The sequence below is a fragment of the Prionailurus viverrinus genome, chromosome A3 (genome assembly GCF_022837055.1).
Source record: "Prionailurus viverrinus isolate Anna chromosome A3, UM_Priviv_1.0, whole genome shotgun sequence".
NCBI classification, from domain to species: Eukaryota; Metazoa; Chordata; class Mammalia; order Carnivora; family Felidae; genus Prionailurus; species Prionailurus viverrinus.
Window position 1 is genome coordinate 58722649 of NC_062563.1, and position 24320 is coordinate 58746968.

Consider the following 24320-nt stretch of genomic DNA (forward strand, 5'->3'; position numbering starts at 1 on the left):
TACTGACTAGGGTACAAAGCTTGATAATTTCAGAAACAGAATAACTGTAAAAACTCTTATTGCAATTTGACATTGTATCTTTTGATTCTAATAATAACACTTAGGCTGGTATTTTGTATATCTACTTTTTCATTTCACTTTTCTAGTCATTTGTTTGTACTGTATCTTACAGTACAAAGAAGCCTTTCTGAGGCTGAAAAAGCACACTCCAAGTCTGAGCCAGTTCCATGCGCCAGTGCATGTGCTGTGTCTGAATGCAAGTATGCTGGCCGGAGGACCTAGGGAGACAGACACATTACAAGATTTACAGTGGATGTTACATACTTGGCATTTTGTGTCCATTCCCCTGTCCTTCCTGAATTTCTTGAGGATAAACAAACTGCCTGCTTCCTTCACCACTATGTGTATACCCAACATGCACAACAGTGCCCAGGGCCCAGCTGGGATAAGAGCACAGCAAGAAATGGGAGTGGCATGAAACCAGCCCTGTATGGTTCAACGTTTTGTATCTCATCTCCTCAACTTAGTTCTTAAGTTCCTCATAACGCTACACAGATATCAGGATTTCTAATATCCCAATTTTAAACACTTGGAAAGTCCTAAAACTTACTCTTGCTTGTGAAATTCTTATAGAAAAAACTGCCTCCCATCACATTACTTCTCTTCTGAATAATGCCAGCAAACTTTTATTACTCAACCAGCCTAACAGAATATTGTATTTTGTCCACTGAACAGTCATGTAACACTATTAAACCTGAGAACATATGGCTGCCACATTGGTCACTGGGAATACATCACCTGGCTTTCTCCATTCTCCTCCTAGCCATCCCTCCATGTGTTCAAAATATCCTGATTCAACTGTGCTGTTATCATGTTGTAAGAGCAAAATACCAACCAAATCTTCCAAAAGCTAAATAAGTACTTGGAAATCTCTAGTCCCTGATCATAAAGTAATTGATCCCAAATTAGATAATATATGTTAATACTTTAACACTGGTAATGCAGACTAGTATTATAAAAGACCAACTTGAATTCATGAAAAGTCTGTTTGCAGTAAATATTCAAAAGCAATCTACTTCTAAGCAGTTAGTAAAATGATATGCAATCACTATCTGTGAAAGTTTTTAAAGCACTGTTTTTAAAAGGTAAGATGGTAACCAACAATTGTTTCAACCCTTAAAATTATCACAAACTGTAAATAAGTACTGTTTGATTTTGAGAACTTACTTGGAATAAGCCCGTGACTCGAATACAGTCAACTGTCCTATGGTCTACATTTTTGTATAATGTTCATGACAGACCCATATAGAAGATGGGGAGTGAGCCTTCCAGATTATTACATTATTATACACATTAGTGCTGCCCTCTGGTCAACAGTTCTGATTCAGTGTCTGGACAAGCTGGGTCTGAAAGCAGTACACTTGTACAGTTATTTAAATATTCTTTTGCTGTCTACCAATTTTTAAAAAATGAATGGAATACAGAAAAATGAAAGCACTGATACTAATGATAGGAAGCACAGGCATCATAAATTTAATACAACGCAAGAAGTAGAAAGTATCTGATGCCCTAAGAGTAGGCAATCTCTTGGCTTAAGCAGCTGTTCACAACCAGATGACCAAGTATTTACTAATCCAGCAAAGAAACAAAATAAAAGACTATGTATAAAATTCATGTGTCAAAGCATCCATCTCTAGTTTAAATATTTTTAGTTCCCTGGGAATGAAACTCCTTAGATGCTTATTCTTTGGCTTAGCACACCTGTTCAGAGATGTATTATTTCAAAAGTAGGATGTATTACTTCAAAGTCTTTGCCCTGCTAGTATCAGTCTGCAAAACCAACAAACACACACACTGCACCAAAAGTGCCCCCAGATAATATTTTTGGATTATCTCAATACATAGAAATATATACATAACCAAAATTGGTTAAGAGAAAAAGGCAAAAATACAAGATTACAGCTATGCAAATGAACATTTATTATAAAGTTTCAAGCAATAAGAAATTTTAAGACTACCATGAGTAGGATTTTATGTGGTGGTTGGATTTTCTGTAAGTCTTTTTATTTTTATGATTTTGTTTAATTGAAAAAGTTTTTGGAAATCTGGGGTTGATATTTTTAGGAGAGCTACACACCAATACATGTTCAACAGGGTTGGCCTCCTCCCACCTTACCCAAGTCCAGAATTCTTCCAGCGTTCACAGCTCTAAGTCTCAGAACAAGTCTGTACATGCCACTTGGCGGCAGTTGAAACCTTCTTACAATGGAAACGTTTAGTTCCTCAAAATTCATTTTGCCCCACTGGATGCCTTTACCTCCAGTTAAGAACAAGAGATGCCACACGTAAGGGATAACATTTAGAGAACCCTCTCCCACAAGTTTGTTTGCTCCAAAATGTTAGACTAATGATTTTTAAAAGCCACACGATTTCTACAGCACTCTACTGCTGAGCAATTGAAAGTAATTTTAGCACTTTCACAGATCCCAAGGCTCCTCCTAATCCAGTGGGCAAACAGTGTCCCCATTTGAAGGGACAAGACCAAAGCCTGCAGATAATGACTGAATTTAGCAGGTTGACCTCAGCGAGGAAGAATGCCCAAGAATTCAGCCCCAAACCCTTCCCCTCTACCACCACTGCTACTACCGTTTTGGCCTTTACCTCCCGTCTTCTGGACCACTGTCTGAGGACAACCATCTTACCTGCTCCTTTCCCAAACATCATCTGATCAGGTTTCCTACTTACTCCCAAGGGTTCCCCAATCCCAACAAAATTTTCAATGACCCCTCAATGCTCAAAGAATGACATCCCTCCTTAACTGGCAAGCATATAATCTCTCCCCCCCAAGATGCCACTACTCCCTAAACCTCAAAGTCACCCTCAGCCCTTCTGTCACACACCCCCATTCCCCTTTTCTTCAGTATATGAGGGGGACAGCATTAGCACCACGCCCTAACAGGTGGCAAACTCTGTGTTGCTTCTGCTTACTGTCTTTGGACCCAGAGTACTCAAGGTCTACAGCCTACCTTCCCTCCAAGAACAGGTTCAGACAGGGTCAAGATGTTCAAATCTCCAGAAAGGCTGCCATCCTTTCTGTGAGCAAGCCCCGACCCCAGACATTGCACCTGCTGGATTCTAAACTCCCTAACCTCCCCTCTCACTACCTACAGTACCTTTCCAAAAGCAGGATTTTCCTTCTCCTAGTCAAGACATTTGGAATACTAGTCACTGTATGCTCACCAAATACAAAATAACAAGCTAACAGTAACCCCAAGGGAAAAACAAAAATTGTCAAATAAATATTAAAAATAATAAAACCCAATATAACACAAAAACAAGCATTTGTTCTGGTTTTGATTTTTCACACTGTCCCTCTTTGATGAAAATAACTAAAATTCACTAGATTTACTCAACATGCACAAGATCATCTTATAAACGCTCCTTTTATAAATAAATGTTATTCTGAATGAAACCCCGTAAGCTGAAATTCACAATGTTTTTCTTAGGTTTTAATTTATGAATAGCCTTCATGGTGATCCCTCAGAAACCTAATGCAAAAACTAAATTTCTCTAAATAGAATATATTCTGTGTTTCAAATCTTTTAAGATAGTTACATACTCTTGAACTATACTCAAACTATTTATCAATTGTCACCAAATTTGGGGGTACTACCCAAAAAAAGGCACTTTCATAAAACATATCAAAACCCAGAAAACTCCCTCTTTTTACTCATTCACCTCACATAAATACAATCTTCTCAAAATAAGCAACCACAGTCACTAAAAAAATAAAAAGTTCACAGAAAAAATAGAAAATATAACAATTGAACAAATTAGCTACAGGGTTCAACTTAAAGATATTTTACCTGAAGTTATGTGAAGGGGAAAAAAAAAAGCTTCTTTATAAACAACAAATTACCACAAATATTTTCCCAATTCAAATGCGATTCACACAAGTGGATGTTTAGCAACAATAAACAAGTGCTTAAGTGTCAATAATCCAACCCCAAAACCACCATATACAAATCACGCCAACAAATCCTAAATAAACTCCTCTGCATAATGTAAATTGTTCTAGAAATTAGACATTGAAAGGGAGAAGAAAATGGAGATATTAACTGCCTCCCTTATTTCTATCATCTATCAAGACTGAACTTCCCAGTATCAGTTCATAAGTGCTGTGATAGTAAGGGAACATATAAGAAAAATCAGGAAAACCTTAACGCTGAGTATTTGATACTAAGGAATTAACTTTTTAGGTTTGAGAATAGCATTATCTGAATTATTATCTGATTATCTGAAAAACAAAATGATACATACTGAAGCATTTAGTGAAATGGTAACTAGGCTTTACCTTAAAACACTATGGAGAGAGAAAGACCACAGATGAAACTAGATTAGTCACCTGCTAGTAACTATTAAATTAGGTGATCTACTCTCTCTCCTTGTGTATTTTTTTAATTTTTCCAGAATAAAATAGAACTGCTGGTGAGCAAAATCTCAGGCACTATTTTGTGTGTGTGCCACTTTTGCACAGACTTCTTAATTTGTTAGGTTTGCATAATTTGAGAATTTCTTCTCAACTGTACAGACTTTGTAGTCAGAGAGCTGTGTCACTGCCAGTATCCCAAATACTTCCCAACTGCACTGCTCAGCAAATCTATTCCAAAAGCTTGGGGGAAGGAGAGGACAGAACCAAAGGAAATGAAGAGGGAAAAAAACTTAAACAAGAACCTGCCCAAACTACTACCAATAAGGAACACCCACCTCTGAAAGCCACTTAATACACATTCAGGTTTCATTCTTTCTTTCTTCTTCTGGTTTAAAAATGGATTGTTGGCTTCTAGTTTACTTCACTGCCCTTCACATCCATGCTGACTGAGGAAGATACAAACAATCCAACTACTGTGTAACCAGGTCAAAACCAAGCTTTGGCTAACTCACTTGGAAGAGTACACTCACCACTTAGATTTGGCCAGAAAAACTGGGTTAGAAAAAAACCGACTGGGGCTTAAACAAACACTGGGGCTGGGGAGAACGTCTTAGAGCCAGTTACCAGGCCACTCAGTGAGTTGCAACACAATCTTTTCCAAAATTTTCCAAAGTCTTCCAAATTCAGTTGAGCCCAGCAGGCTGAGTTAACAGGGCTTCCTTTCAAATTCAAAAACCTGGCCCCGGCCCCAACAGTTAACCAACAAAACACATGCTAATTCACTTGAGAACACCTAAGAATACAGACTCAAGTTCAGACCGCAGGCCGGTACAGAGCCCAGTACATAGCCAGGCCAGGGGAAGTTGGGGCTGGGGAGAGGCGTTCAATCAACAGATAAATCCTATTCAGAAAGCATAAAAGAGACAATAGGATCCACACTTAATTTGGCCTAAGAAAACGTCTACAGTCAGCTTCCAACCCCCTCCCTCCATTTTTAATGAAACAATGACAATTCTTCAGGGTGAACCACAAAGCCCTGCTTCATAAGATTTTTTTTTTTCTATCCCAACCTTGTACTCACTCTAACAGCTAGAAAACACCCCCAGTGTAAATTACGTATAGAAAACGTTTCACAGGAAGAAATAAATCAGGACCCGGGAAATTTAACATTCTGTTTCAAATTTTCAAGATCTGTGGCTCCATTACCTACAGCTCTTTCAGACGCTCCAGAATGTGCACTGAATAAAATGAACAGCACTGTTAGTCACATCAGGTGTCAGCTACTCAGAGAAGACTCATCGTCTCCAGATTTGTTAGTTTCCTTTACCGTTGGGGGGGGGGGGGGGGGGGAGGGGCGGGTGTTAAAAAAAAAAAGAGAGAGAGAGAGAGAGAGAGGGAGAGACAGGCCTGGGGTGGGTGTGCAATCTGGGCATCCTCTTGACTCCTCACTCTCCCTCATCTCTGTTTCAATTACACACCTGTCAAACAGGTTATTCCTGGAATTCAGATTTTATAATCCTCACGCTGTAATTCTTTCCTGCTCCTAGTGCACAAACACACGCCCCTCCCTGCTTCCCCAAAATACGTATGTATCTATCAATAGGATGTGTGATAGAGTTTTTCAAAAGTCGCAGGTAACACCAAACTCCTCACCTTCAGCACTTGGCAAACATTAAAACGAGGCAACACGAAGACAATTTTCAAGAAGGCCAAAGCAGTGGCTCAGGATAATCATAGGCCAGGCCTCCCCATACTGAATTCTCATTAATACACACAAACTCAGAGGGCCAGAATTGGAGAAAACCAAAGAATTAAGGTTGCCGTATAGAAAAAAAAAAAAAAAAAATGTTTTCCCATTTTATTGAAGAAAAGTGCATGCCTAAGAGTGTAGCTTATTTCCTTATCTCAAAGCCAGGAAATGAGTGAGGTCTTTTAAGGCCAGCCTGAATATAAACTCTTGTTTAAAAACAGAAGGACTGCAAGGCGAAACCCCTTTCCCAACTTTGGCCAAGTGGCGTGGCCTCCAGTCAGCGGCGTGTTTATCATCCTTTTCCTCGTCCCCCAACAAGAAGTTTCAACGTGCCACGGGAAACAAAGACGGCGCCCCACACCGACCTTATAGACTTGTCCATAGGTGCCATTTCCAACCACTTCCACCAGCTCAAAAATCCCAGCAGGATCCTGGAGAAGAGGAGGGGAGGGGTTAGAATTTAAAAGCAGCACAACAATGAATAAATAAAGCGGGGCAGTCGGAGAGAAAGGGCGCTTGCAAACCAGGTGGGCTTGGCCCAGCGCGGTCTCCCAGAGCTCGAGGGTCGCGCCGGGGCCGCGGAGGGCGGCAGGGTGGGGGCGCCGGCGGAGGGTCGCGCCCCGCCGCCCCGCACATGCCGACGCAGGCAGACAAAGGGGCCGCCGCGCCCGCGGCTCTGCCCGCGGCGGCGCCCGAGCGCCCGGCGGGGTAGGGCGCGGCCCCAGCTCCCCGCTCCCAGCGCGCCCGCGGCGGGGCCCGTCGCGGCCACTCACCCGCAGGGAGGAGAGGTCGATGTCCACCAGACTTTTTGCAGGGGAGTCGTTCGCCATTTTTCCTTTTTGCCACCAAACAAAATAGTACCAATAAATATATCTGTTTCTCTATTTATTTCCGTCACAGGCCAGGCCGCCGACGGCGCCTCCTCGCTAGGGAGCGGGCCGCCCGGACTCCGCCTCGCGAGGCCGGGGGCGGCGGCGGCGGCGGGCTGGTCACGGCTCTCGGCCGGCCCGGGCCGCGCGCGGAGGGCGGACGGAGCGTGCGCGGGGCGGCGGCGGCGGCGCTCACACCATGGCGCGGGGCGGCCGTCAGGCCCCCGGGCGTCGCCCGCCGCCTCAGGCCCCGGCGCCCGCGCCCCGCGCCGCGCGCCTGGAGGACGGGCCCGGAGCGTGGGGCCGCGGCGCCGCCGAGAGTTGAGCGAGTGAGCGCGAGGCAGCGAGACAAAGATAACCCGGGAGGCGGGGGCGGAGGCGGGGAGGGAGGCGGGGAGGGAGGGGGCGGCGGCGGCGAGGGAGGAGGAGAAACGGGACACCGAAAATATATTCTGAGGAGAGAGAAAACAGCTCCCCCTCTCCTTCTCCGGCAGGAAAAACGAGCGGAAACGCACTCCCAGCCCGAGCCCCGCTGGGGAGGGCGCGGGGCGAGCCGCCCGCTCGGCGTGAATATTCAGCAGGGGTGGGGCCCGAACAATGGCCGGCCGGCGGGCAGCGCGGACAGCGGCCGGGATGCGGCTACCGGCCGGCGCGGCGCTCGTAGAAAGGGCCAGAGTAGGGACGAGACGGACCGGGATGTCCCCGGTGAGGTGCCGAGGGTGAGGAGACGCCCCACCTCGCGCTAACAGAACGGAACAGGATCGACCTGGCCCCAAACGCACAGAGGCTGACGGAGCCTTGTCTCCGGCAGGGGGTGCGTCCCGGCCCGCCCCGCCCGCCGGCCGCGCCCGGGCTCTAAAGGGACGGGAAGGGGGTGTAGCCCGGCCAACGAGGGGCCGCCCTTTTTCCTTACCCCCGCGTATCCTACCCCCTTCCCCCACCACCAGATTCTATACCCCTAAGACCCTCATTTCCGGTTTCCCTACAAGGTTTTCTTTTCCTTTCTTGCAGGCTACGTTTGTGACACGCTCGTAGGGGAGGAATTCGTTGAGCATCACCTGGCCGTCCGGTCCCAAGGCTTTCAGTGGAAATAGTATCCAAAGCAGCTTCTCTTAATTGCCGTGCGCTGACTTCCTTACCTCCTTCATTAGGTGAGCACTGTGCTTGGGGCCCTAAGTGCTAACCCCAGTTTGTGCCTAAGATCGTTAAGGATCAATAAACAGGCTTCTAACAGTAACTTTGGAAGCTTTTCCGTAGTTAGGCAATTTGAGTCTCTTATACAAGGATATATTGTCTGCGCACTAGGACCATTTTCATCACACCATTCCATTGTACAAAAACTTTCAATGGCTCCCTATTACCTCACAGCAGGTTCGAAACCGAAGTGCGTCGGAATCACCAGGAGGGATTGTAAAAGCACTGATTGCTGACCCCACCTTCAGCAGGTCTGGGATCGGCCTGAGAATATGTACTTCTAACAAGTTGTCAGATGATGCTAGCATTGCTGTTACAGGGATCACATTTTGAGAACAAAAGCCTTACAGGATGAAAATCCAAGGCCCTTCACAATCAGGCTTCACAAACATCACTGTCATCATTGTGTACCATTATGTATGCTTTATGTACAGGACCCAATTTAACCTGTCTTATAGCCCTTATGTATTGTTATCCACATTCTCATCCTCATCCAAGGATGAGGAAACCAAAGTACTGAAAGATAAGGAATGTGGCTAAATTCCTTAAAAGCACAGCCTGGAAGTAGAATAGGGGTTCTCACTGGGTCAGCCTACTCAGAAAGGCTAAGACTCTGATTCAGCCAAGTTAACCTTTTACCCGGAATATGTTTAGCACTCTCCTGCCTCTCAACGACTTGAAGATTTTCAACTATGAGAATCCCTTCTGAGGGACTCCTGGAATCCATTGATTAGGGAAGTCATAGTAACCAAAGTGTTCCTGTGAATTGAAGTAGAGTGTTTCAATGATCTTGTTTTTTAATCTATTCACTGCAATGGCATTATCTGAGTGTAAATTATTTACTCAGAGAACTAGATTGCTGTGTATGACATGCTTCAGACCATATTACTACCACTAATATTTAGTAGTATTATTAGTATCAGGTAACACATATTAGGTTCAAACAGTGTGCTAAGCATTTACCGTACATAATCTCATTATTCTTCACATTAACCCCAAATGGTACTTTTATTTTTCCCACATTACACATTAAAAAACCAACATGTAAAGAAGTTAAGTGACTTCCTTGGTGAGCACAGCTGAACCCACTGCAGAAACGCAGCCCCCCCACCCCAAGCCAGCCTCCCTCCACAGGTTCACTCATGATTTTGAGGCCCACCTCTGATCACCCACTTCTTCTCTGCCTAGCCAGATTCTCCATCATCACCTCAAGCACAGCTCAGGAACCAACTCTTCCTTCTCCTACAAGCTTTCCCTGAATCTGTCTCTCCTAAACTGTTATTTCCCATGTCACCATTGTGATGGTTACATTCCATTTTCAATTCAGTACCTTTTCTTGAAGTACCTTACCCAGTTGAAGGCGCTGGCTTAGCTATTGCCTGAGATATAAGGAAGAGCTTACAATTTGATAATGGGTATAAGAGTCTCATGAATAGCTATAGTTAAAGGCAGAACATTATGAATTCTGGCTGTATACGAAGAACATTAAACAGGTCTAGTGGAAAGTATGCTAGATTTGAGGCAAAACTAAACTAGGTTTGAACTTAGTTTGTTATCAGTTGTGCAGCCTTAAACATGTTACTTAAATTCTGAGCCTTTGTTTCCTCTTCTGTCAATAAGATGAAGACTAGAGATTAGAAGAACCATTAAGAGGCCATCTTAAAAGCACAGGACAGAGTAATAAGGCCTGGAAAAAGCAGATACAAGGTCTCGGGCCAGTAGACTCTCTTAAGATTTGGCATCTGATAGGATGCCAGAGTTAGTGTAGACAAGAAGATAAAAGATTTACTTGTGGCTTAGAGCTTTGTTCGCACTTGGGACGATGTTGTCAGGAACACAGGAAAGGATACAGTTGTTGACTGGTGGTGACAAAGGAAGGTTTTGTTTTGGACTCTGTGGGAAGTTAGTTAACTTTTCACACAGAAATATTGACACCTACCCAGCTTGTAACTCTGCTTGAGATCTGAGGGTGAGGGCCATTTTCTCAATCAACAGTCCTATGTTAGCTCTGGCTGCCATAACAAAATACCATAGACTGGGTGGCTTAAATAACAGAGATTTATTGTATCGAAGTTCTGGAGGCTAGAAATCCAAGAGCAATGTTCCAGCTGATTTGGGTTCTGGTGAGAGCTCTCTCCCTGGCTTGCAATGGCCACCTTCTCAGTATTGTCCTCATGTGGGTTTTCACAGGGGAAAAAAAAAAAAAAAAGCTATCTGGTATCTCATAAGGACACCCACCCCTATTCTATCAGGGCCCCACCTTTATGACCTTATGAATTTAACCTTAATTATTTCCTTAGAGGCCCCATATACAAATATAGCCTCATTGGGGCTTAGAGTTTCAACACAAGGGGGACACAAGCATTCAGTCCATAATAAGCCATATGCTGTGTGGTACCAAGAAGTAGACTTAAGTCATGGCCCTTGTTCCTAAGAATCTCTTTGAGACCACAAAATAAACTGACCCAAAAAGACAATCAAAATAATAATCTGGAAAATAAATGCTAACTTGGCATTTTAGGCTGGAAGAAAAGATAGCTTGCTTAGACAAGGAATGTGAAGTTGGAAAAATTAGGAACCTGGCCACACTGGGCCAGAAGACTCGATTCAGAAGACCCTGAGAGGTAAAGCTAGACAGGTTAGGTGGGACCAGAAAAGCTAAAGCATGGGTGATGTGGAGGTTAAAAACAGAAGCCAGATTATCAGTCAAGTCAAGGGAGAAACAGCCTAGCCTTGGCTTTCAAGAGCTCCACAGGCAGGTTAGATGCTCATGTATTCAGCAGGCCATGAGATACAAATGTGTATCTTCCCAGGGTACAATGGGCCACACGACAGTTACCCAGTCACACAAGTCCCAAGGGGAACTCAATTATGCAAGAGGTCATCAGTGACAACTCCCTGTATATCACTTCACTTATTTCATAGTTTTTTCTTTGTTGCAAAAATATTGGTAGAAATTTTCAACCTCCGTATGAGGGCAAGAAGGGCAGAAGATCTGTGAAACTGGACTACATGATTATAACTTAAGGGCTCAGGGCCAGTGAGGGCTTAGGTCAACTGGAAATAAATGATGGAAGTGGTAGTGAGCAGGGGGAATTGAGTCAAACAAAGGAAGCAGTGGTGGAATGTGTTCAGGAAAATCCCAGAAAGGGAAAACATAGGTTAGGAGTCAGAGATCTAAGTTGCTCTTCTCTGATAGACAAAGTGTTAAGCAAATGCTTACCCTCTCTGTCTCTCAGTTTTCTAACATGTGAGATTAAGGACTTGGATGGAAATGATTGAAAGATCCTCTCAGGACCTTAAAAACTCACATTTATATCATCACCCTGGCCTCAGTCCTACAACTGCTCATACCTTTTAACCAGAGTGGAAGAGGGTTGATATGAGCAATGGAAGTTAATGGAACTTGTGGAATGCTGTAGATTTGGCAGCAAAGCTCAGCTCTTTAAAAGCCAACTTTGAGCATTGGTAGAGTCAGAATCTTTTTTGACTGGTGTATCAGTTGAATTAAAAGGAAGCAACTACTCTAGTGCACAACAGGATGGAAGGCGTAGGGTGCAGAAGCAGATCAAAGGGCAACAAAAGAAGAAGCAGATCACAGGCAAAACAGACATCCTACCCTAGCTACCAGGGCTGTTGATGTTGTCACTTCTTTCATGAGGAAGTTCTCTTAGTTCAGACCTCCCAAAAGGAGATCCTGAGACAGAGATTTGGTGCAGGTAGTTTATTTGAGAGATGATCACAGTAAGTCCAAGTGAAGGAGAAGGAAAAGTGAAACATGGAGATGAGCCAGTGAGGAGTATGTTAAGGAGCAGGTTTTACTCTGGGCAGCTGGGCTAGATGGACCTAGCTAGCTAGAAAAAGAAAATGTAGATTCCTCTTACTTTATGAGTTCAGGAAAAGTTTTCTGTAAACATATATTTAAAAAACAGAACATGGGGCGCCTGGGTGGCGCAGTCGGTTAAGCATCCGATTTCAGCCAGGTCACGATCTCACGGTCCGTGAGTTCGAGCCCCGCGTCGGGCTCTGGGCTGATGGCTCAGAGCCTGGAGCCTGTTTCCGATTCTGTGTCTCCCTCTCTCTCTGCCCCTCCCCCATTCATGCTCTGTCTCTCTCTGTCCCAAAAATAAATAAAAAACGTTGAAAAAAAAATAAAATAAAAAACAGAACAGTGTTTTAAACACAGAGGAACTTGCTAGTTCTAGAAAACCTATTTGAAATGTTGTATGAGGGGGGTTACTGTCCCTTAACTTAGCCTTTTTGTAAATTTGTATTTTGCAAATAAGCATATAAGGATTGCTTCAATCAACTTCCACTGTGAAAAGTCCTTTATGTAAAAAATCCTCAAGGGGTCTCAAGAATGAAGTCAGAGATAGCCGTAGCCTTAGAAATCAAGATGTGAGCCATAGGAAGTGGTTAGGAGAAGCTGGTTGGGGACATTAAATAGTTGTCAAGTATGTCTGTTTTTGATAGAGGGTTTGGTGAATGAAATCAGAGGCTCTGCCAAGGGTAGACCAAGGTAGTCCTGCTAGCTTAAGAGATAACAGTTTTTATTTATATTTGATCATATATTTGTGTCCTCTACAGTGAAATCTCAGGAAATGACTAGACCAATGGGCCTCTCTCATGTTCAGTTATTTAATATGTCACCACTGAAATAGATCAGATCCTGGCCAGTATGCATCAGAACCTCCATTGAAGAGGAGTTCAATCATAATCAAGTTTATTCCTTTAAAAATTAATGAATCACAAGGCTCCATTAGTGCAAGTTGGCCAGTCCTATTGATTTGCAGTTCTCAGTTGATTATAGTGATTCTACTCTCAAAATATTCCATACTCTATAAAGTGTGCTCTATAAAAAAGATTAAGTGGTGACCTACCGATGACAAACTATGAACTGTAAATGCCATATTTATGAATTACAAAATTTGAGGCCTTTCTTATTCTTTTGAACAAATATAATTGTCATTTTCATCTTCTCATCTATGTCTGTGTTCTATATTTAGTGGCCAACTAATCATCAGGACCAGATCGAGAAGCCAGCAATGACTGACATGGATCACCTGGATCACCTAATTGTTGGCTAAAGACAGCTCCTTGAGGTTAGTTGGGAGTGGGGCCCCTGGTGTTGGGGAGAGGAAGAGCTGGATGAGAAAGTTTGTTTGGATCAGCATAAAGTCTTTATCACTCCTGGAAATGCAAATCAGAGTCACAAAAAGGAAAAACCACTTATTCTCACAGAATTGCATCTTTTATTGCATTAGAACTTATCATTATTAGCTGGCTTCAGATTTATAATAGTGTTTGTGGAGAAGTGCTACACAAAAATAATCTTTAGAATCACAACTTTGCTCTTCAATTATGTAGAGAGGACAAAATGAAGAGAAAATGGGGCACCAATAGATGGCAAGAAGAATTAAAGAGGGAATACTTTGGAAAAGGCTACAACATAAGCCAAGTTAGAAATGTCACTGCCCATTTTGAAATTTCCAGGAACTGGGAACAAGACAGTCATTCAGAAGAGAGAACCAGTGGCCTAGGAAAAATTGAAAAGCTGTTTTTCATAACTTAATTCTTTACACACTTCCGACCTTAAGAAAATCCCTTTCTGGAGTGCCTGTGTGTCGCATTCAGTTAAGTGTCCAAGGACTTCGGCTCAGGTCACGATCTCGTGATTCATGAGTTCGAGCCCCGCATCGGGCTCAGTGCTGACAGCTCAGAGCCTGGAGCCTGCTTCCGATTCTGTGTCTCCCTCTCTCTCTGCCCCTCCCCCACTTTCTCTCTCTCTCTCTCTCTCTCTCTCTCTCTCTCTCTCTAAAAAAAAAATAGACATTAAAAAAATTTTTTTAAAAAGAAAGAAAATCCCTTTCTGCATAGCCATTTTAAACACAAAGTGGATAAAGAACTAGACTATGTGTTCTCTTTTACAAAAAGTGTTTCTCTGAACCTTAGGGTTCCTTGGAGGCAGTTCAGGGGCTGCCTCTATCCCAAGGGAGGTCAAGGGAGTTAGTAATAGGGCTGCTGAGATTATTGCTGCTTCCCTGCCATCACACAGGTTCTGCTTTTCTATGCTTTATAAATTGGGAATATGAGTAACAGTTTATGAAGACAAGATTTCCATGGCTAAGAAAAGTTTACAAATCTCAAGCGAAGGTATACTTAGAACCAAGATTTCTGTGATAATATGACACAGATATCTGTTAGATAGGTTTATGCTGAGTTCAAAACTAAGCAGCACATTAGGCATTTTTAAATCATGGCCATGACCTGAGTAGAAATGATGCAGGAGTGGGAATCAGGAAACCTAGGGTCTGTATTCCATACTACCAGAAGCTGCATTGTCATGGTGGTTAGAGCACCCAGACTGGTGCATGAGACCAAATATTCACAAACTGGTTCATTATTATCAAATGTTTCACTCTCCTACTACATCTTCTACACAGATCTGAGGATTCCTGTCTATAAGTGTGACTGTGATCTATTAGGGTCTATTTGACAGCCTGTTTTTTACTAAATAACCTACCTCCTGTTTTTCACACAGCACATTATGGAGAAGTTGATGAGATGATCATTTTTAATTTCTCAGAGTCGGTGCAAAAGAATGAGAAAGTTAAAACAGAAGAATTATAAAATAGAGTTACAAACAATAATCTGGGCAACACTGCTTATATTGACAAATTTAAAGAATGTTTATGAAAAGTCTAATAATAGAGAAATGTATGTTGTAATGCTAATTGAAAATATCACTGTAAGTTTGTATGAGATTATAGTCATAGCTGCACAAAAGCTAAAAACTATTCCAAGGAAAAATTGGGAGGAAATACATCAAATTTTAGTACTTTTTGGCTGACAAAACTGTGACATTTTTTTTTCCTTTCAAGAAGTGATTCTACAAATTCCCTTTAGCAGCATATCTATTTTATGAATTAAAAAATACAAACTTAGGGGCACCTGGGTGGCTCAGTCAGTTGAGTATCCAACTCTTAGTTTTTGTTCAGGTGACAGTCTCACGGCTGCATGGTTCGAGCTCCATGGTCAGGCTCTGTGCTGACAGTGTGGATCCTGCTAGAGACTTTTCCCTCTCTCTCTGCCCCTCCCCCACTTGCACTCTCTTGGTCTCTCTCAAGATACATAAATAAACTTAAAAAAAAAAATACAAACTTAAATTTTAAAAGAAAATGAAATAAAGTAATTGTATTAGTTTCTAGGGCTTCCCTAACAAAATATCACAAACTGGATGGCTTAAAACAGAAATGTTTTGTCTCACAATCTGAAGGCCGGAAGTCTGAAATCAAGGTATTGGTAGGCAACATTACCTCTGAAACCTGTAGGAGAGTCAGTCCTTCCCTGCACTCCTGGTAGTTTGCTGGCAATTTTTGGTGTTCGTTGGCTCACAGCTGCATAGGTCCAATCATGTGGCGTTCTCCTTGTCTGTGTCTTCACATGGCCAGCTTCTCAAAAGGACTCCAGTCATATTGAATTAAGGGTCCACCCTATTCCAGGATGACAATATCTTAACTAATTATATCTTCAACCACCCTGCTTCCAAATAAGGACACAATCTGAGGTACTGGAGTTTAGGAATTCAACATATCTTTTTTGGGGAGAACATAATTCAACCTATAACAGTAATTTAATGATTTCGATATTTCTTAGAGAAGTTGAAGACTATTATTCTTTCTTACCCTCATGTAGTGGTTTCCAGTTTAGCACATGGATGGTTTAGAAAAGCAGTGGTTTTTGATAGTTTTTGCTGTGACTTCCTCACCGTCCCTCTTGCCATTCCTCTCCTTATCTAACATGTATTTATTAGGCATATACTGAGTTTGTAGCACTGTATTAAATCCATCAAAATTTAAAAATCACACAAAACTTTCTTCTAACCATTAGCTACAAGTTACTTTCATTTTTCAAATAGACTGACTTTATTATAATGAATGACTTCAGTTTGTAAATCACCATAAAGAATTACCTTTAAGTTAGATAAAAAAAAAATTTCTTAGACCATTTTACAAGTATATAACAGATGACTGGGGGAAAAGGCAGAAGAAAACTAAAGAAGAAATGGTCCAAATAGAAATTAATTTGCTTGTTGTAAAGCCAGAAGCAATACTTTTCAGCACTGAGTAATCTCCAGTTTGGCTGGGATATTTGTAAATTAGCTAAATGTTTTAAAATAGTGTCTTACTGGCTTTGAACTATTCTTTGTGACTTTTTCCCACTGCGTTGCTAGAAATAGCTTCTTGTTTTAAATTGAAATTTAAGCATGTTTATTTAATTTTTTGAAAGAACTCTGTCTTTTGCTAAGTTTGACAGAAGTTCTTGATGTAATAATATAAATAAGGGAATATAGTGTGGCATGGATAAAATGAGGATGACTTTCTTTATATTTTCTAAGTATGATCATATTGCTTTTGGAAGCAAAACTATTTATTTCCCTTGTTACATCCATGCATTTATTTTAACAAGTATTTATGAGATTCAGTGACATATTCAAATCAGCGTGTGTATTCCATTGTGTAGTTATTCCCTTTTATTTCCAATTTCTTGTTAGGAATGCTTTGTGTCTAAAAAGCTAAGGAAATTAAATGCAAGACTCTGTCAATACAATGAAACTTTACTATGTACAAGTCAGGAAATTAGAATATGTTGTTCCTCCAGCAGCTGGTATTGGGCTACTCTGAACATTGTAAGTCAGGAAAGTTAAAGTGGGGCAGTTTTTGCTCTCAAGGATTTTATCTGGATACAAAAGAATATCGCTTCTCCCCACTGAGTGGAGAGCTCTGAGGCCCCTGAATCCTTAACATTTTCTGCTCCCAACTCCCCCTCTCTATTCTGCAAGAAGGTAGCTACAAATCAGACTGATACACTACCTGTGATGATGTCACAGGGGTAGTGTGCAGCGGAATGTAGTAGCTCTCCCAGCACTGCTACTGGTAGTAGTAATAGCCCTACTTTATCGGGTGTTCACCGTGTGCCAGGACTTTATCTACATTATTTCATCCTCAATGACCCTGAGTAGCAGACACTTTTGCTATCCCCATGTCATAGAAGGAAAACCAAGATGTAGAAACATTAAGTGATTTGGCCCTGATTGCCATTTAGAACGTAGCAAATCCAGGATTAAAAACTAGATTCACATGGACAACTTATGCTTTTGACCAGTAAGTTTTAGGTAACTTACACATTTTTACCAAGTTTTTGAAGACTTAATTCTCTAATGCAAAAGAAACTTAAAAAAATTACCTTCTCTGATTATAAATATAATATGTATTCCTTGAAGAAAATACGGGGAAATATAAAATAAAATACTAAAATACAAAATTAACCAATAATCCTTACCAATAATCATTAACACTTAATATATTTACTTTGTTTTTCTAAGCAAACACATGTGTGGGTGTGCATGTGTGTGGGAGTGTGTGTTTAATATAATCAGAATTGTACAGTTAGGTGACCTCCTTTTCACTTCATATATTAGGAACATTTCAACATCATTAAATATTCTGTTACAATCTAATTTTTAATGGCTGCATTGACTGTAATATAATTTATTTAACCAATCATGTGGTGTTGGGTACTTTGGTTATTTCTAATCAGTCACTATTTTAAATAGCACACATGCTAGGATTTCCTCAAGATAAATCCCTGGGAGTGGAATTGCAAAATCAAAGACTATGAACATTTTTAAAGTTCTTGGTATATTTTGTCACTCTCTAAAAAGGCTCTGCCAAATTATGAGATGGGAAGGTTTCAAAGTGGGTATTTCAAGTTCCAATACAGGCTCTAGTACAGGAGGTATTGTGGGGAAATGTAGATCATCCATCACTTCTCAAGACATACCTTATGGGTAGCCACCTGATATCTCCCAGTGGGGTCCAAGGAGGACCCTCACTCTACAGAGAAGGGCTGGAACAGAGGATGTGCACTGCCTGTTCAAGGCTATGAGTTCAGTGGTCCTTAGAAAGCATGAAACTACTGCTTCTCAATAAATAAAGCAGTTGTAAAGATTGCAGGACATTTACTAGTTAACAAAGGGTTTTCCTGCTCAGTATTTCCTCTGATCTTTGTAACATCCTTGGAATGATATAGCTTTATGACTATTGGCATTTTTCAGAGAATGAGGGTCATATTTAGGTGAGGGTACTGACTTATTCAAGGTCACACCACTTTATGCAGAGAAGCCTAGACCATGTCTAACTTGTCCTGCTCTCCTACATCAGGCTGCCTCTCTCCAAGAGAAAATCCTTTATGTAAAAGATTCTGTCACTCGACAAGTGGAAGTAACTTGGTATTATATTAAGGAACCCTTGAACTTGCTCTACAAGTAATTATCTTTATTCTTCTACATTTGCTGAATTCCAGCCAATAGATGCTGCCCTAGACACAGATAGTTCTGAGCTTTTGGGCTAGCAATCTTGAGACACTAACAAGCCTGGTAAATGTGAGAAATGAGGGGAATGCACTTAGTTAACATGGGGTCTGAAAAAGGGCACTTTGGGTAATTACATGTCTGGTTACACATTCTTGACAACTATTTAGAGCTCTGAATGATGGTGCAAAAACAATGCCCAGTTTGTTGGTTTGAACAAGGGCAAACAGGCTCAACCCCAAGTGTGAATCTGTACACCATTTTGGAATGTCGAAACTGGAAAGCCAAGGATCATCATGTATGATGCACACTTAAATTCACTAAAAATGAAGAAAAACAAACCTACTAAAAGAGAGTAGTCCCAGGTTTGCCAATATATTTCAGATGTATTTAATGTTACACGCACACACATGCACACGATTTAAACTTTACCAAATACTCACTTCTCTTACACAGTATTAAACTGGGGCAGGAATTGAAAACATGAGACAATTTGTAAAAGAAGTTAAGTTGTAGAGGCACCTGATTGGCTCAGTTGATAGAGTATGCCACTCTTGATCTTGGGGTTGTGAGTTCAAGCCCCACATTAGGTGTAGAGATTACTTAAAAATAAAATATTTTTTTAAAAAGTAAGTTCTAGCTGTAGATTTGCAGGGACTTGGTTATTATGTGGGTTTAGGTGCCTCTCTGAATTTAAAATAACTATGGTGGGCACCCAGGAGAAAATAGAGAATAACATGTTGAACCCTGAAACTGACTCTGATGGAGAAGATGAGTAAAAGTGTGGCTAACACAGAGGCTTTAATATTTTATGTTTTAATTTGCATGTTATAACATGTTCAACATTAAAAATATCTTTTGCATGGTGTTCCTACATAGATAGCTCTAGAAAAAGCATGCAAAGATAGTAGTATTATAGCAAATCTGTTATCTTGACTTTTCTAATTCTAAACTGTGATGGGATTGTGCAACTTTTTTTCATTTTATATCATGTGACACTACAGTGGTATGCTCACTCATTCTAAACTTAATAATAGTAAAACTATTAGGTTAGCCAGTCATGGCTAGCAGTCCATAACTTAATCTGGCTGGTTGGGTTGTATACAAATGTAAAAATTCATCTTAGTGTACACTTTAAGATTAGTATGTGTTATACCTCAGTTTAAAAGAAACACTGATGTGTTGGACAGGAATCAAAATGGTTAAGTAGCTCAAATTAAGGAGGATAGATCAGAGCTCTTTAGTCCAAGCTAATCAAAGCAATTAAGTGAAAATCAAGGGCGTTGTTAAAAACCCAAAAGTGGCAGGAAAGGTATGGAATCTGGACAAGACCATAAGATCCTTGCCACCAGTGTAAGGGGGATCCAATTATTAGGGGCAGTTGTCAGAAATAATTAACCTATTTCATGTACATACCCCAGTGAGTGGACCCTGCTCTATAGATTGACCCCTTCAGTGTGGATGAATCCTCCCAACCACAGGTATGCAGTGGAGTTCTCTCCTTCCAAGGAAATTCCTAACATGACAGATCACAAAGCAGGGAGGAGGGCTTTTGGAAATTATTGTTGTCTTTGCGCTATTTCTGTAGAGATGTCAGAAGACATTGAAGTAAAAACGAAATCCCTCCCTTGCACACTCACCCATCATACCCTCCACTTTTCCAAAGGTGCCCATTTACAAATACCCAACCAGCTACCCCCAGCAAATATTCAGGGGACTACACTGACTTTTGTTCAAAATAGTAATAATAAGCATTATTACTGTCTTTTACTGTAGAGGACTAAGAAAGAAAATAAATGACTGTCAGCAGTTCACATTGCACACTTGGTTAAAGCTGCTGGAGTATTCCATTTATATGTTTATGAATAGACAAAGTGGCAATGGTCTGAAAATTATGCTTTCAAGAGCTTTGTCTCTGAAATATCTGAAGTGCCATCATTACCTATTTACCCCTATCTTAGTTTAGGCTGCTATAACCAAATACCATAAACTGGGTACCTTATAAACCACAGAAATTTTTTAGAACTTTGTTTTTCACAGTTCTGGAGGCTGGAAGTCAGATTAGAGCACCAGCATGGTCAGGTTCCGATGAGGACCTTGTCTAGGTTGCAGACCACTGATTTCTCATTGTATCCTCAAAGCAGAAAGAGTAGAGAGAGCAGAAGCAAGCTCTCTCATGTCTTTTTGTAAAGGCACTGATCCCATTCATGAAGGCTTCACCCTCATGACCTAATTGCCTTCCAAAGGCCCCACCTCCTAATAACATCACATTGGGCATTAGTATTTCAACACATGAATTTTGGAGGGCACATTCAGCTCATAGCAAGCCCTTAGGATGAGAATTGCTTTCCTTTATTCATCATTTTAAAAGTACATATATTACTGATGAGGAAAATATATTAAATTCCTAACATTTTAATACAGACTAACGTCTTAGATGATTTTCTATCTAGGAGAAAATAGACTACTTGACAACTCTGCATATTCAAGTTAAGTGAAAGGTGGATTGAGGGAAGAGAGCAAGTGAAAACCAAAAGGGAGAGTGTACCAAAAAATTCAAAAAGTAGTTAACTGATTTGGCCAAGCATCATAGTCTCCAGTGGGTGTGGACTATAAGACTTATGATAAAGGTCCCTCACTCAAGCCTGTTGGAAGTGGCTATGAAGAAGCAATTTACCCACAAACGTATCTTTTTCCCTTTCCTTACTTTGTTTAAGGCACTAAAAATGTGTTTTTAAAATGAAGGACTGAATCGTTGGCTAAATGAAGAACTAAAGTTATATTTTATCCCTCCCTCCATTAAAGAAATAACTAAAAGAGGGGCACCTGGGTGGCTCAGTCAGTTAAACATCTGACTTTGGCTTAGGTCATGATCTCATGGTTCGTGAGTTTGAGCACCACATTAGGCTCTGTGCTGACAGCTCAGAGCCTGGGGCCTGCTTCAGATTCTGTGTCTACTACTCTCTCTGCCCTCTCCTGCTAGCACTCTATCTCTATCTCTCTCAAAAATAAATAAACCTTAAAAAAATTAAAAAAAAAAAGAAATAACTAAGAACAATAGCAACACAAAAACACAAGAAAGAAAAATTTCATACTCCAGAAATTTTAGGAATTCCTAGAAGACAAAGGGTGAATAGGACTGAGTTGATGGCAAAACAAGAAAAGGAAAATCCTGTTTAAAATTCATGGCCACATAAGCAATTCTAAAATTTCTCAACACTCAGCATAAATGAATACAAAGAACAAGCCTGGACTTTCAAACAGTTGTGAGGGCAGTAAGTTAAATAACTATATTTTGAACAGTCTTTTCCCTTCTCCTTCTTTCACTGTACATCCAGTGGTGACAGCAATGTGTGTCCCTAGGTTAAAACCTTTAGAACTGCGTTCAAAAGAGAAATATTCATCATGTTGGGGTTAAAGAAGGAAACAGGTGGACTCTGAAGTGCTTCTAGATCTTCATAGGGACATTGGAGGACAGAAGAAAGAGGTAGAAAGAGTTGACTCCATATTTGCTTCCCAAGTACAAGAATCCTTCTCCTAAGTGGGAGATTTGGCATGGGGGACCACATAGGTAATGGGGCTAGGACTCTAGAGAACAAATGAGGGAGGGAGAAAGATCCAGAAGACAAGCTTCTTATGCCAGCCTAATCCCAGATCCTGATCCTTCTTCACAATCAGAAGGAAGCAGACTATTCTAATCAAAACATTAAATGACAGATGAAGAGAGACTCTAAAATATGAATGCAAAAAGCCAAGATTAACCTAGTTATTTGTGGGGGAAAAAAACATTGAGAAAAGAAAGGCATCAGAATCACATTGAAGAAAAAAAAAAGACACAAACAAACCCCAAGTAAATAACTTTAACGTAGGAAAGGAAAAAGAAATACTTTATAAATTATATCCTCAGAGAAAATTTAAAGGTTTTCATGTCCTTAAGCTGATAAGAGTACATTTGTACATGTCAATTATCCCAATAACTGTAGGTGGGTTAAAATTTATTTAATAAAGGACAAAGACTCCAATTACATTGAAGAAAAAAAATACCATTTACTAGTAATGTGGTAGTTAACAGCACAGACTCTGGATTTGAATCTTGACTTTAATACCTTGTAATAATTTATGAACTAAATATTAAATAATTGGGCTAAGTAGAAGAGTGGATTCAGCTGAAAGTATAAGATCAACCAAGAAATTCTCCCTAAATGTAGTTCTAAAGGATAAAGTAATGACAATGGTCAATTATGAGATACAAAGTACAAGGCATGGAAGACAGAGAATTGCACATTTTTCCTGCAGCAGTTCTAAAGGTAACCGAGACAAAAGAAAGGAAGAAATATTCAGAAAAATAATTGAAGAAAATTTCCCAGAAGTGATGGAAAATATGAATTTTCAGATTTAAGAGTCCACTTTGTATTGAGCAAGAAAAAAAGGAAAAATAATCCAGAAAAGTCATCTTAAAATTTTTAAATTCCAAGAATAAGGAGAAATTCCTAAAACTTCTAGAAATAAAACAGGTGATCTATAAAGGAATGAAACTCAAATCAACATTAGAAACAATAGACATGGGGTACAGGGGGATATTGGCCAAAAATTAAAAACTAACTTCAAAATTCCAAATTAAAATTACTTCCAACTTTAAATTTTATGCCTGGCCAAGCTAATGTTCAAGTGGGAGGTCAAAATAAAGACATTTTAAAATTAAGAAAGTCTGTATTCCACAGGTCTTAGAAAGATAATATTGAAGAATGTACATCAGCAAAAGAAAAGTTTTTATAGATGCAGAAGATAAAAGATGCTGTATCAAACAGCTCAAAAATTTCAGTAGATTGTAACAGTAAACATTAATTTCCAGCTCACATTTCATGATGGTCATAGCTTGGGTATGACTCTATTTCAGGCTGTGGGTGTGTTCCATGTTTTTTCTCATTCTAGTACCTAAAATTAGGGAGCAGCCTTATCTGAGATGTGTCTGTGTTCATGGCCGAGGGAAAAGGAGAGAGAGGCCACAAATATTCAATTGGCTAAAACCCAATATCAGAGATGGAAAAGAAAGTGAATTTTTACTAATAATATTATTTTTATAATAATTTACTGCATATAGTAAGAACATATTTCATACATGTTAAAGATGATGGGTTGAAATTCCCCTGTTAAAGGACAAAGGCACTAATGGATTTTAAAAATCTAGATGCCATTACTAGTATTACAGTAATTAGTACACTAGTACAGGCTATGGATTTCCATCTTGGGTACACTACTTAGTAGGTACATGTAAAGTGAACATAAGAATAGTATATACCACTTATTTCATAGTATTGTTATGTGTATTAAATGAGATAAAGCGGGGCGCCTGGGTGGCGCAGTCGGTTAAGCGTCCGACTTCAGCCAGGTCACGATCTCGCGGTCCGTGAATTCGAGCCCCGCGTCGGGCTCTGGGCTGATGGCTCAGAGCCTGGAGCCTGTTTCCGATTCTGTGTCTCCCTCTCTCTCTGCCCCTCCCCTGTTCATGCTCTGTCTCTCTCTGTCCCAAAAATAAATAAACATTGAAAAAAAAATTAAAAAAAAAATAAATGAGATAAAGCATGTATAATATCTGTACCCCAATACATGTATAATATATTTAAAGTGCCTAAAAAGTAGTGTGCTCAATAAATATTAGCTCTAATTATTACTGTAAGAGACACCTGGAACAAAACAACAGAT

The 24320-nt window shown here is 40.5% G+C and overlaps 2 protein-coding genes across 52 annotated transcripts in view; one reads left to right on the forward strand and one right to left on the reverse strand.

Moving 5' to 3' along the window:
- Positions 1-8271, reverse strand: part of MAP4K4 (mitogen-activated protein kinase kinase kinase kinase 4) — a 194069-nt gene extending 185798 nt beyond the window's left edge. For 48 of the 49 annotated variants that reach the window (XM_047851620.1, XM_047851613.1, XM_047851622.1 and 45 more), the window contains exons 1-2: positions 6956-7219; positions 6548-6613 (exon numbers count right to left, since the gene is read on the reverse strand). In XM_047851620.1, the coding sequence (XP_047707576.1) occupies positions 6548-6613; positions 6956-7012 (123 nt within the window). In that variant the 5' untranslated portion in view covers positions 7013-7219. Of the gene's footprint in view, positions 1-6547; positions 6614-6955; positions 7220-8190 lie in introns of those variants that run through there. The other variant, XM_047851577.1, reaches the window with a different exon arrangement.
- RFX8 (regulatory factor X8) overlaps positions 7314-24320 on the forward strand; it is a 257873-nt gene continuing 240866 nt past the window's right edge. The window contains exons 1-3 of one of the 3 annotated variants that reach the window (XM_047851627.1): positions 7314-7380; positions 8063-8202; positions 13252-13347. The gene's annotated coding sequence lies outside the window, so the exon portion shown is untranslated. Of the gene's footprint in view, positions 7381-7488; positions 7866-8062; positions 8203-13251; positions 13348-24320 lie in introns of those variants that run through there. The other 2 variants (XM_047851625.1, XM_047851624.1) reach the window with 2 other exon arrangements.